Below are 13,057 nucleotides of genomic sequence, written 5' to 3'. Positions count from 1 at the left end.
TTTAATACTATGCTATGCTGATGACACCCAGCTCTTCCTGTCAATCCTGCCAGATGACACTACAGTCTCTGCAATAAATTCATCATGCCTTTCTGAAATCTCTAAATGGTTGAATCAACACCAAAATCCAGCTTGGACCAACCAAACTCATGCCCTCAGAACCGAGGTGTCATGATGGATGACCAGCCAACATAAAAGGCTCTCGCTGCCTGGTCGTAACAATTTGCCCTGTACAACATCAGGAAGTTCAGACCCTACCTGTCAAAGTATGCTACACAGCTCCTGGTATAGGCTCTTGTGATATCAAGCATTGGCAACTGCAATTCCTTACAGGCAGGTCTTCCTGCATTCACAATCAAACACCTGCAGATGATTCAAAATGCAGCAGTGTAACTGGTCTTCAACTAACCCAAAACAGCAACCTACACTCCGCTGTGGACCAAACCTGCTAAATGAATTGTAGCGTTGTAGATTTGTAGCATATAACATTTACATTTTTACTGTGGCGACAGGAATCCAATTTGTAAAACAATTTTTTTCTTTCCTTTGTTTGCAATCATTTAGCAATAAAGGGGTGCATGTGTTAAGTACAGTTGTTAAAAGAGTGTAAATCCTACCTGGCCCTGTCAATGGGTTATTTTCTCTGTCGATGGTTGCATGGTGGGACGCAGACTCACAGACCATGGGACACTGAAAAGGAAACAGACAGAAGGAGAGAAACAAATTCAAGTATTTCTTGACATCAATAGTTTGAGATGAGACAACAAACAAAGACGATGACGTAGTATTGTCATAAAGAGCAACCTTAAAGCAGGCTTTAATAATGATTATTATTATTCAGGTGCTTCAGAGATTACTCCACCTCACTGGTGGTAGCCTGTGGCCAACATTTCATCTCACATCTAAGTGGTAGTTTAGTGATGAAAATGCTGTGTAAGCTTTGTCATTCAGAGGAAATGTCACATTAGTGTCATGCAGGCTGTCAGTAGCACCACTAATGTCTGTGTCTTATTTGGCTGACATGATTCAAGCTGACTCCACACCAACAGAATTCAGATCATATTCTTCACCATCAGATTGTCTAACGATAATACAATTAAACACTCTTAATATGCTGATAAAAGTTTATTACAACTTATGTAATAAGTTAAGAAAATAACTAACTTGCATGTAATGAAGAACTAATCTAATGAGTAGATTGCAAATGTTTGATTTGTGTTTTTATAACTATAATGGTTTCATTCAATTTAAATTAACAATGTGTTGTTACAAACAGGCAGACAGTGTCTGCACATTACACATAGTACATTCAAACACCATAAGGAACTATTTTCTAGTAAAGAGAAAAAAAAAAGAGCAGGGCCTTCACTGCAATCAGTGAAGTCACAGCAGGTGACAGCTGAAGGAAACCACCTGCTGTGACTTCACTGTCAGGGCTTGGCAATTTATTACATCCACTGCCATTACAGTCTCTCCTCATCAGTACTGTACAATATTTTGCTTGCACTGGATAACCGTATGTAACCAAAACATACAAGAATATAAAAAACAAACGGCAACACTTTAACGTGCTGTATGAGTGTTTTCAATTTACAGACGGTGAACAGCAGCATAGCTTTGACCTTGTGTTTACAGTCTGCTTTATGGTGTGGTTATTTACAATATGCTGTGATACTGTGAAAAAGAAACCCGTGTGTTTCATAAGATACTGTAATGTTCACTTGTTGTATTGACTGTTAATGGACGTATGACAACAACTGAATGTTTGCGAAGACCAACACCCTTTGTTACAGTGTCTATGTCTGTCCTGCTTCCGATTGTTGCACAAGGCGAACAAGGGTCACAATGACATCAGTGACAGATTGACTACTTCAGATCCTTCCTAGTAGGAACAAAAGAAACAGAAGTCCTTGACTTCAGACAGACATTAACTAAAGCAGCTTTTCATATTTTTCCAACTACTTACAATTCTACCACTGGGAATAACAAATGTTGCGGGTTTAACAGCATTGGCTATCTATCTAACTAAGCTAACTTAGCTTGCTTCTGTTTTTGGTTGATTTTTGAATGCTTTTCAGTTCCCATGCAATAAGTGCAGACCTTTGTAACTAATCAAACACGCGCTGGATGATCGCATCATGCAGTATGATATTAAGAGACTGAGGCTAAAGCTGTGTGTCTCACAAAATACACAGCCTTTCTTGTACTGCAATGTAAAGCTCAGGCAGGTAAGACGGAGAAATGATTCAGGGGCTTGTCTCTCTTTTAAAAACGACCATTTCTTGGCTGCTTTGCTTTCTGTTTCAGTTTTACTCATTAGGTTTCCATTTCTGGCCAAGAGAGGAGCCAAGACTTAGAGTTGAGCTTATGTAACTTTTACTGCATTATGCTATATGTATGTTAACTCTCCCAAACACAAAAGCGTGGGAAACAGAATGGCTATTATTGCTTTACAATATGACAGCATGTAGCACCTTCAAAATATAGGAAACATACTACACAGTAGACACAGAATGAACAGAATTTCTTTATCTTTTTGTTTTTACTGAACCTGTAATTCAACAAAAAAATATTTTCTGGTCTTTAGAAATGACTTTTGGTTCCTACTTTATGTAGCTAGATAGTAAAACAGATATGCCAATGAATGCAGCTTATGTTAGAATGAATAAAGCACATCATTCAAACCATTCCTACACTGTTACTCATGTATTTTATTTAAGCTAAAAATACTATACTAACAAAAACCCTTACTGCTTGTCCATGTTATCTTGCTGACCTACATTTTCATTGCAGTATATTTATAAAACTATATATAAAAAGTATCAAACTGTCAAGTAAATTTAACCAAGGTGTAGATCTGTCTATCTGTACACTCTGCTACTCAAAAAAAACCCTTTAATGTTCATGTCAAAAGGATATGTCTGCTATGCCTTTGATATTAAAAACCTTCAATGCCTTTTGATGCATTAACTCAGGGATTCCTCTTCAAAGCAAAACTGACAGCTAACTATCTATTTCACACGCTGTATGTCAGCTCTGCCCTGTCTGATGAACCATTTAACACAGTCAGACAGACAAACCTGTCCCCAGAACAGGACTTTAATGACTGCTAGGAACAATCCATCAGCTTTCCTGGTTGAGGAACTGATCTTGAATAAACTGGACACCCAGCCGAAAAACCCAGGATCCTCACAGCTACTCCAAAATAAAATGTGCCAGCTGAACAAAACATGTGGCATCTGGAAATTTCAGTGAGCCTTTCACAGAGGTGTCTTATTATGAAAAGTATTAACAATGAGCCAAGGGCCCCAGCTGCGAAAGGACTGCCATTGTAATGCTAGGCAGTGGGCAGCATGTGTGCTATGGCTCTTTGATGACTAAAATATGCAAAGAGATCAGATCAAAGGTGACTGGAGTCTCTTTCTTGTTTCACATGACTGTTTTTGCACGGTCAGAGGCATATTCATGACAGAGCATGATCAAACAAGTGCCTCCTACACCCCCACAGACACACACACAATGTATGCTGGAGAAAGACACACATGCACACAATGAAGGTACATTGAACAAGAACTTTATGTCTTGTGAGTCTGGAGTGTCAAGTGAGCCTCCCCTCATCTTCTGCAACAGAAACAGCACACAAATGGGGAAATGTGCTGTGACAACACACGCACACAAGCACGCACACACACGCACACACAGGGCAACATGTTCATCACGGCGACATGGGCAGATTGTCAGTGACACTTTGGAGCCTACCAGGGAACCTCCCTGCACCAGCAACAGAGGCGGGCAGAAGCAAAAGTCAGTCAGCCATGCAGAAGCCCTTGGTCAATTATATAAGACAGTGATTCATGCACACACAAATACACACAACACTTCAAATCAAAAGCAGGCAAGGACTTCAACTCCCCCCGTTGCCTTGCAGAGCTGTGCTGCAGTGGGAGAAAACCAGAATTTTCCCTTTTACAGATCAGAAACATCATTAAAGCCCCTCCTTTACTTTTTAATACCCTGAGTCTGCCTCCACAGCATACATTCATTTGACAAATGCTCTACAAGTCAGGCTCCAAAAGGAAAAGTACAGAAAATAAAGTGAAATCAGAGTACATACAACTTCATTTTTGGTGTGCCGGCAACCCATTTGGATGACACAATCTTCATTTTTACCATCAAACTCTGAAGGAAAAAAAAATAAAAACTTTCCTTCGTCTTTCTCTCCCGTGATTCTGTGAGTCACTTCAGAGCTGAGTTAAGCGGTATGTATTGTATGAGATTAGAGAGGAGAAGTGGGGGTGTGGTTCCATGTAAGCCCCGTTCAGGTAGTATCATCCACTGGGTCATTTAAAGAAAGGTTACAGGTCTGGCTACACAATCCAGACTCAATTGATTATAAGTCTGAATGCTAATGAGAGCCGTCCCTCTTTAATCTTTCCTCTATATGAAAGAGAGACAACGCAAATGTGCTCAGGGAAGCAGACGCTACACTCACACACATCCCTTAAATCCCTATTAGGGTTTACTGAAGTTTATTTAATCTCATTGGAGGACTTGAGCACTGCCAGTCTAATCCCAGCATTAGCGCTAGGCATTTGAAGCATGGAGGCTCCTGCTTTGTCTCTTCCTCTTGCAGCCTTACTTTCTGTGATTGTATGTCGGTGGTGATGTGGTCTATGTCAACCTCCTCCATCTCTCCCATCTTCAGACGACTCACCACCACTGTTCCCGCTGTGCACACACCATCAGATGACCTAAAGGGAGACAGGGAAATAGATACAGAGTGTTAGCTACTTCATATAATCTGCTGGATAAAAGTCTGTTCTGCTCTCTCCCTTCCATGAGCCTGAAAAATATTCATCTCTGTGTTTGCACCCCCCAAACTCATCTTAATAAGCTTATTTCCTGCCTTATTTCCAGACTTGAACAGGTTGTGAAATCATAAAGCTGTTCGGATAAAAAAAAAAAGTGGAATCAGGAGGTGAAAGCTTGCACTTTGAGGACTTCTTTTTCGAACAGATTTTGCAGAAGAGTTAGCTTGCTGAATAAAGCAGAGCTGGCTCCGGAGTAAGGATGATGGGGGTGTTCAAACGGCCATCTAATAACCTAGACTATATGTCCCGACAGACGAGAAATTGATACTCGAGTTTTCATATATCAGGGAGCCCGGCCAATCACTTTCCCAATCATGGAGCTATGATTAAGGAGCTGATAGAAAATCCATAGTATTGGCAGCAGGACAGATGCTAGCAAATGAAGAAAAATGGTCCCTGGGCAGCGCGCAAGCAAGATGATCACCTTAACAGACCCATCCCTAATGTGCTCAGTTCCACTCCAGCTCAAGAAAAAATTGGATGTTGTGTGCCAAGCGAATGGTCCAGGGAGACATGGGGTGAGGTGGGGAGGGGGACACACCCCTGACAGAGGAGGAGAAAACAAAAGGACGGTGATAGAAGCAGAAAGGATGCTTTCAAGGCCAATCCATCTTGGTCAGACACACGGGAGGAAATCTAATCACACCCAGGAGAAAAGAGGAAAGGAAAAGAAGTAGATGAGGAGAGGTAGGCAGGATTGTTAGGTACTAGAGTAGAAGAGGATTTGGGGGGGTGGAAAAAAAGTGTCTCTGCAGTGGGACATTGGGAGTGTCAGTTAACACTTAATGTCTTACAGCAGTCCCAGAGCAGAGAAAATAACATTGGTTGCTTTATAAATCTAATCATTGTCCCTTGCCAGACACCTGTCTCAGTGTTTACTCATCTTTCTGCAACCCCCCCCCCTCTTCGTCCCCCTAACCATCTCTCTCTCTATCTCTCTCTGTCTCTCTCTCTCTCTTAGCAGCACAGAGGACTGAGGCACGTTAACAGAAAGTCACCCTGACTTTGAACAAACAGCGTGTACTGACAGTGGCCCGCACATAATCGAGGAAATGGAGATTAACATGCATCCCGTTCAGCAACAGTCCTCCCTGGGCAAACCTTCAGGGTTACAGTGGCCCTCTACTCTTTAGATTGCTCTGCCTCAATTCACTAATGAAACTCTCCTTTGAAACAGACAGAGGAGACATTGTTAGAATTGCTTTATAATTGATTGATGCCTCTGAGAGATGTATTGTATTCTTTTTTTTCTTTTTGTATTTGCAACTCAGCACCTGTTCAAATACAATATTTAATGGTGTGTGAGGAATGGAACTGATGAGCAGCTCAGTGTGTGTTTTGGTTAAGTGTGAGCATCCCATTGCTGGGTTACATGATACACTCTGCCATAATCAAGCAGGGAAAGGGGCAGAAGTCTTACTTTTTTGTCATTTTCTGCAGACCTGTCTTTCAACTCACACTTTGACTGACCTCTAATTAACTTTTAAAGGTTCTAGTGAGATCTGTGGATGAGTAAGATGCCCATCTCCCCCTCCCTCATCCCGCCCTCCTATCAACCCTCTCTCTCTCTTTTTCCGTCTGTTTGAGCTGGCATGGAAACAAATCCGCAGACTACTCTTTGCCTGTGAGCCCATCTTTTTTTTTTTTTCAAAATGGAATTGGCCCAGGATCCGTTGTATGACAACACTTAATCACACGTCTGTCGTGTTACAGTGACAAAAATAATGTGGCTAAAAATGTTCGCTATGTGTTTGGCACAATTCATAGAACAATTAGTTATCATGTAAGTGCCTTACATTAACAGCTATTTTCTATTTATTATTATTCATTTGCACATTTTTAAAGTGGATGTATGGGCCTTTTATATTACGGTGAGTACTTACACACAAGTGTCTATAAATCATCTGAATAAGAGAAAAGTCTTCTGCTGAGTTTAAAATCTTTCTTCCTCTGAATAATAACATTACATTAATTACATCACATCTTTATTGGTGCAGTTAAAGAATTTCAGAGCATATTATTCAACATGATCCTGAAGTGAAATGTCATGGTTGAGTTTGAATTTGTCTGTTTCCGCAACACTTGTAGTACGAAGATCAACTTTATTAACAAATTAGACTGACGCGTTTCAACATGTGGCCTCTAATTTGTTCATAAAGTTGATCTTTTTACTACAAGTGTTGCTGGAGCATTTTGACCTCTTCTAAGCCTTTCACTCTTCATGCACCTTGTTAGTTGGTGAAGTTGTGCCAGAAGACCCTCTGACTTCTTCAGATGTTCAGTTAAGTTGATTTCCTTACTGAAATGCTGATGTATCATGTCTACTTTGTTTTGAATGCTCTATATGAGGGTGAATGTATTCTTAGGTTACAATACAAAGCTGGAGAACTTAATCAAATTAAAAATGATCATGCTGTCTGTTCAATATATATATATATATATATGCCAAATAGTCTAATTAATTTAAAGTGACAGTCTTTGTGAACATTGTGAGAGTTTTCTGTTACAACAGTGACTTCAGAACAGTTCGTGGTCCAGAGAAGTCAGACGTCTCTAACAATGAGGAAAAGCGTTTAAATAAAATAACAGATATCGACCCTAGACAGACCCTGCGGGAAAATGTCTAGACCAAGTCGTCATATCTTAAAGCTAGAAAGCTAAATTATTTTTCTTGTTTGAGTGATTTGAGAAAATATGTTCTATACTCAGTGGTCTTTGTTGGTTATATTTTTCCACTTTTGAGACAGACAGGTAGTACTCAAGAGTTTTTCTTTTTTAGTTTTGTCAGTAATACTTGTGATTTTTTTATTATGTACTGACCTTTGAAAGGATAAGACAGTAGAAAGGAAAATTGACATGTACGGAGGCTATGGTCCTTCAAGCGGGCGGCCCAGGTTCAAATCTGACCTGTGGCTCCTTTCCCACATGTATTTCCCAACTCTCTCTCAAATCCCACTTCTTTTTAAAATAGGTTATCTGAATTTTAACTTTAAACTAATTTATAAGTTGATACAATTCATCAAAAAAACTTTAAAGCAACACTTGTGTTTCTCAGTGGGAGTCTCAGAGGGAAACACCTGCAAGGCCAAATAATGGAGCAAAACCCATAGGCTTCTCTACTCACAAGGGCTTTTTCTTCAACTGCAGGAAGCTAAAAAACACACAGCAGGACCTGGTCAAACTTTTCTATGACTCTTGCTCTGGAATTTTCCAACAGGAGATTTGTTTTAGGAGTCCTTCAGGGCACCTTAAATCTGTGCAGTGCCTGTGGAATGGGATTTGACAGAGAAAACTAATTGCCAGGATCCTACACACCCACAGAATGTGAAATAAACCCATCCAGTCCTTTTTTTGTGGTCTGCATAAGTCTTACAACACAGAGAAAAATGCTCCGTTTTAAATGTGCTCTCCTTGTGATGTCACAGTGGGATTCTGGTTAAAAAAAAAAAATCCCCTCCCCTCCCCTGGTATCTCCACCCATGGACTCCACCCTCAGCCTAGAGCAACACTTTTGCGCAGGCAACAAAAACGCTATAGCCTTGAAGTGCAGCAGTGGAAGTGTAGATGGGATTCTTGACCTATATAAAGCTGGACTGTTGGGCTAAATATAGCACTGGCTCGTTTTCACTGAGGACAGATGTTGGGACATAAGGCTGTGAAAATGGGGAATGAAAGCTTCAGGATTGATAATCGGGGTCTTGATTTTAGCTGGGGATGAATGACATTATCATGTGACTCAGCAGTAATTGCATTTCTTGCAACAGGAAGACTGACTCAATCAATAAGAATACACTGCCGTCATTGTTCATAGGGCTGGCTGGAATTACCAAGGGACTCTATACTGAGCACACACTCTGCTGCTTGTCTGGACCACTTGAAGTATATTTCCAAAGAGAAAAACTGCCCCCATTTCCTTTCGACGAAAGAGATCTCCGTGAAAAATATAGAGTTTATTCATTCGGAATCTAAAACAAATGCAAAGAGTTTTGTAAAAATCTATATGGTACTGAAATTTAGCACATTTTGAAGCATTGACATGCTAAGGACTTTTTTTATGCGTAAAACTCTTCAACCAAAACAAGCGGATCTATGCAGAATACATCAGTGGGATCAATCTCCACCACATCCAAATTCAGGCAATGTGAAAAAATCTGTTGGTGTGTTGCAATACATCTGTAATAAGCAGAAGAGGAGCTATGTCAGGGCAAGATGCAAACTCGCACAAGATTTGTGAGTTTTAACGCATCCTATTTGTTCCAGTTCCATCACACAAACTGCTGTATTCTTGCATGAACAGAACTGTCTCCACACTGCATTTACTTCTATGTTAGTGCTTAGCCAGTGTCAGAAACAGTCCAGGATGAGCTGTTTTCACAGAAAGAGCAAGGTGGAAAAAGAAATATCCAGAGTAGAGGATTTTTGTTTCTCTCAAGAACTTCTATTTATGCAGCCCAGGACTCAGAACAAGGATCATCATGTTTGTTATGTGCAATATCTGTGCAGCAAGTCAGATGTGAAAAGTGTTGAGAAAACCAATGTGGCACAAAAGAAAAAAGTGAGACACACTGAGAGAATCTTTTGTGTTTCACAAAAACACATGATACAACTTCAAAGAGAAATCCAAATGTAACTTTACAGAGAAATAAGAGAGAAAGAAAAACACATTGTTCCCTAAACAACATTTTATAGTGTATATTGTATATTCATACCGTACAGAAGTGAGCAGCAGCTTCTGTACTGAATGTCAAGCTCTGAATAACTGCAGTGATGCAATTTTTGGCTTCAGGATTTACTTAGGCACCAAAAACCATAAAATCTTCAAGTTTTGTAGCACATTTGTATTGGTCATAGCAGAATAAGACTTTGGTCTCAATAGCATCCGACACCTCTGTGTCTGGATGTAGCTCAGGTTAGAATTGGTGAGGAAAACATTGTCACTTCAATGACTTGTTGTGTTTAACAGGGGCCTGAAGAGACCAAAAAGCATAGCAGGAAATGTTACAAAATGTCACAGTATAAACAGTGGTGTGGGTGCAGGCTGTGTGCACTGCAGGCTCTTATGAGACTGGAAAAAGGGGCAGATTTAATATTTTGAGTTGAAATCGTTGAGTTGTCTAGCATTCCATTTTAGCAAATAAATCATGAATGTCACTGAAGTTTAACAAAACAACCTTTTTGCATACATTTTTTGTTCACTATTTTCCGAACAACCTCTCTTCAGAAAGTCAGACATTTACTTTCTAACTTAAGCATCATGTTAAAAAACGTCCCTGTGAAATTGATGGTAAATGGGATGCTTTGAGATTTTCTTCTCTTCCAACCTCTCAAAGCGCTCTTATTCACACACTCATTCATACTTTGATGGCAGAGGATGGAATGTAAAATGCCCATCAATATTAACTAACCCCATTCATACACATTCATACACAGCTGGCTCTGCCACTCGGAATCAATTTGAGGTTCAGTGTCTTGCCCGAGGACACCTCGACATGCAGGCTGCTGGAGCTGGGACTGAACCGCAAACCTTTTCTATTGAGGGACGACTGACTCTACCACTGAACCAAAACTGCCATTGATCTGTCAGTATTTATTTCAGAGTGGTGAAATAATAAACATTTATCGTTTTAATTTATCATTCAGCAACTGTTGCTCTATTGCAGCTACTCTACGGAAAAAGGGACTCAATCATATGATTCATTTATATCACCAAGAGGCTGCTTGTTTGTCAGACGTGCAACTCAACTTAAACTGAAATATTATCAAAATTTCAAAGTGGAAAACTTCAGGTTCAGACGCTGTACATTTTATTCAATAGGTAAACGTAAAATATTTGATAAAACAGCTTTATCAGCTGGCCCTTCATATTATGACCAACCAAATGGAATTTTTTTTTGTCCACTGGTAGGAAACCTTTAGATCAATGTAACTTGCAGCTTTTAAGGTGCAAAATGGTTGAAGTCATGTGGCCAAGTATGCTCTGTAAATTGGATAAGGCCAAGCCATAAGTGTCAATAATAAGTGAAAACGTAGTTATGTTCTTTCAGTCTTCACCTCACCCTACCAACACATAAACTCACACTTATATACACACATAACTTTGTGTGGTTTCACTGCTCTGGGCTACATTAAACAGTCCAGTTATGTCACTGCAGCATAATTAGATGTTAAGCCCTTTTTTAAATACACACGACATAAAATAATTCAGTTAATATGAGTGATCAAAATGTGCACAAGTTCTTAACTTTTTGCATACATTTGCCATAAAGATGGCCGGCATTGGTTCAGTGTGAAGCCACTGAAACAGCTAAGTGCAGATCAATGACAATTGAATAAGCGTGGGCAGAGATGATGTTAGAGTAGGAGAGGGCATGTGATACAGGACCAAAGAGTGTTCTGTATGCCCTGATGATGAACTTCATCACCATTGACTCAATAAACACTACATTACAACAATTAAATGGTAGGGGGTCTAAAAAAAGCTAACAAGTCACACTGTAAAACATGAAAAAAATCCCAAAAATGGATCTCACTCATTCATCAGTTTCTAAAAAACCAAAGAGGAAATCACAGTCTGCTTCATGTGTAATGACTCAGAAACAGAGGGAGAGTAGATGCCCCCACAGTAAGCCACTAAGGCGTCATAATTATTTCTCAACAAACTGTAAAAGAGCTGACAAAACACAGTTTCTTTTCATTTCTGTCAACAGATGCTTTTTTTGTCCTGTAATTACTCTTTAAAAAGGAGGCAACCAGCAGTATCCAGAGTGCCACTGATTGTGGAAAGCAAGCACTTACTGCAGGAAAGGAGGTAAGTCTTTGTGTTGTGAATGGACTTGTGGTTAAAATTGTGTTTTTTTAATCAGAGGAATTACTCCTATTCGCTTCCCTGTTGAGAATTGGATGTGAAGATTGAGGGTACTTCTATCTGTCAGCCAAATATGAAACCAGGAGAAAGAGCTGGACTGACTGCTGTCAAAGGCAACACAATGAGCATACCAGAAAATCTAAAGGACACTTATTAGCATGTTATGTCTTCTTTATTTAATATGTACTAAAAAATAAATTCATTTATGGATGTTGGCTGTTTTATGGGGTTTTTTTTGTGGAAGACTTCTCTTTAACTGGATGCCGTGACGTTGCAGAGTCCCTGCAAAGCAACTACTTGTCTTCAAGCTAAGCTGAGCGAAGCCAAATATGCCAACTACTAGCTACAATTTTGGTGGTAAAAGATAGAAGGACACAAAGATGTGGCATGTGATTGTTATGAGACTGAAGCCTGGAAAGCTGCAGCTGTATTTTGTCATCTAAGTCTGGGTCCTGAGAGACAGAACAGAATGTAGCCATAAGGAATAGCAGCTTTCCTGAGGAATGGCAGGCCTCCTCAGGGGAGGAAGCGTAAAAAGAATTTCTCCAAAACAACACTCAGTGCATGTGTACGTGCTTCACAGGGACAAGGAATGTGTATGTGCGAGTGAGGTACAGCAAAGCAGATGGAAAGTAAGAGCTACTGTTGTAAGATATTGTGATGCAGTAGGTGGCTCATGCCTCAAAGCAGGACGATTAACTGTACACAGCAACGGGTTGATGAGGAGTTTGTGGCTAAAAATATGACTTTGGTAAAAGCCTTTCACAAAGGATCACAGCAGCCAATCAGTCCAAAAAGTGTACCAAGTAGCATAAGTACACACATTTCCTTTGGAGATTCCCTTATTTCAAAAAGATAGATAGTACTAACTCATTTATCTCATTAATTTAAAGTGGCAGAAAAAATATAATCATATATATATAGATATATATATATATTTATATATATACACTGTATATATCATTCTGAACATACAAATGAAATAATAAAATACGTATAAATCAGAGCAGCAGAAAGTATGATGATGACATAAAATAACCTCTCTCAGCATCCCCAACTATGACTGACGTCCAGCACCCCTGGAACAAAGCCCCAAATCAAACCTTTAGTTGGAATAGTTCAGAAATCCTTCAACCTGTGAGATTAAGAATGAGCAATTACACTTAAGAAAAAGGGAAAAGCAGTTGAAAAGCTCGACAAAATGAACTCCACTCACTAGGCAAGTACAATGCAACTGAAAGCTCAGGAAAAATGCTGGCAAGTGAGTGAACCCTGAGTAGGAATTGTTTTGTTACACTTTTGATTCACGAGGCAAGATTTC

The 13,057-nt window shown here is 39.7% G+C and overlaps 1 protein-coding gene across 8 annotated transcripts in view; it reads right to left on the bottom strand.

The window, feature by feature from the left end:
- Positions 1 to 13,057, bottom strand: part of inpp4b (inositol polyphosphate-4-phosphatase type II B) — a 137,307-nt gene that overhangs the window by 60,607 nt on the left and 63,643 nt on the right. For all 8 annotated transcript variants that reach the window (XM_065957099.1, XM_029276189.2, XM_065957100.1 and 5 more), the window contains 2 exons: positions 4,640 to 4,751; positions 618 to 690 (listed from right to left, as the gene is read on the bottom strand). In XM_065957099.1, the coding sequence (XP_065813171.1) occupies positions 618 to 690; positions 4,640 to 4,751 (185 nt within the window). The remainder of the gene's footprint in view (positions 1 to 617; positions 691 to 4,639; positions 4,752 to 13,057) is intronic.

This window comes from Labrus bergylta, chromosome 1 (assembly GCF_963930695.1).
Source record: "Labrus bergylta chromosome 1, fLabBer1.1, whole genome shotgun sequence".
NCBI lineage: Eukaryota > Metazoa > Chordata > Actinopteri > Labriformes > Labridae > Labrus > Labrus bergylta.
The sequence above is the reverse complement of the archived record's forward strand: the minus strand, read 5'-3'. Positions and strand labels throughout refer to the sequence as shown.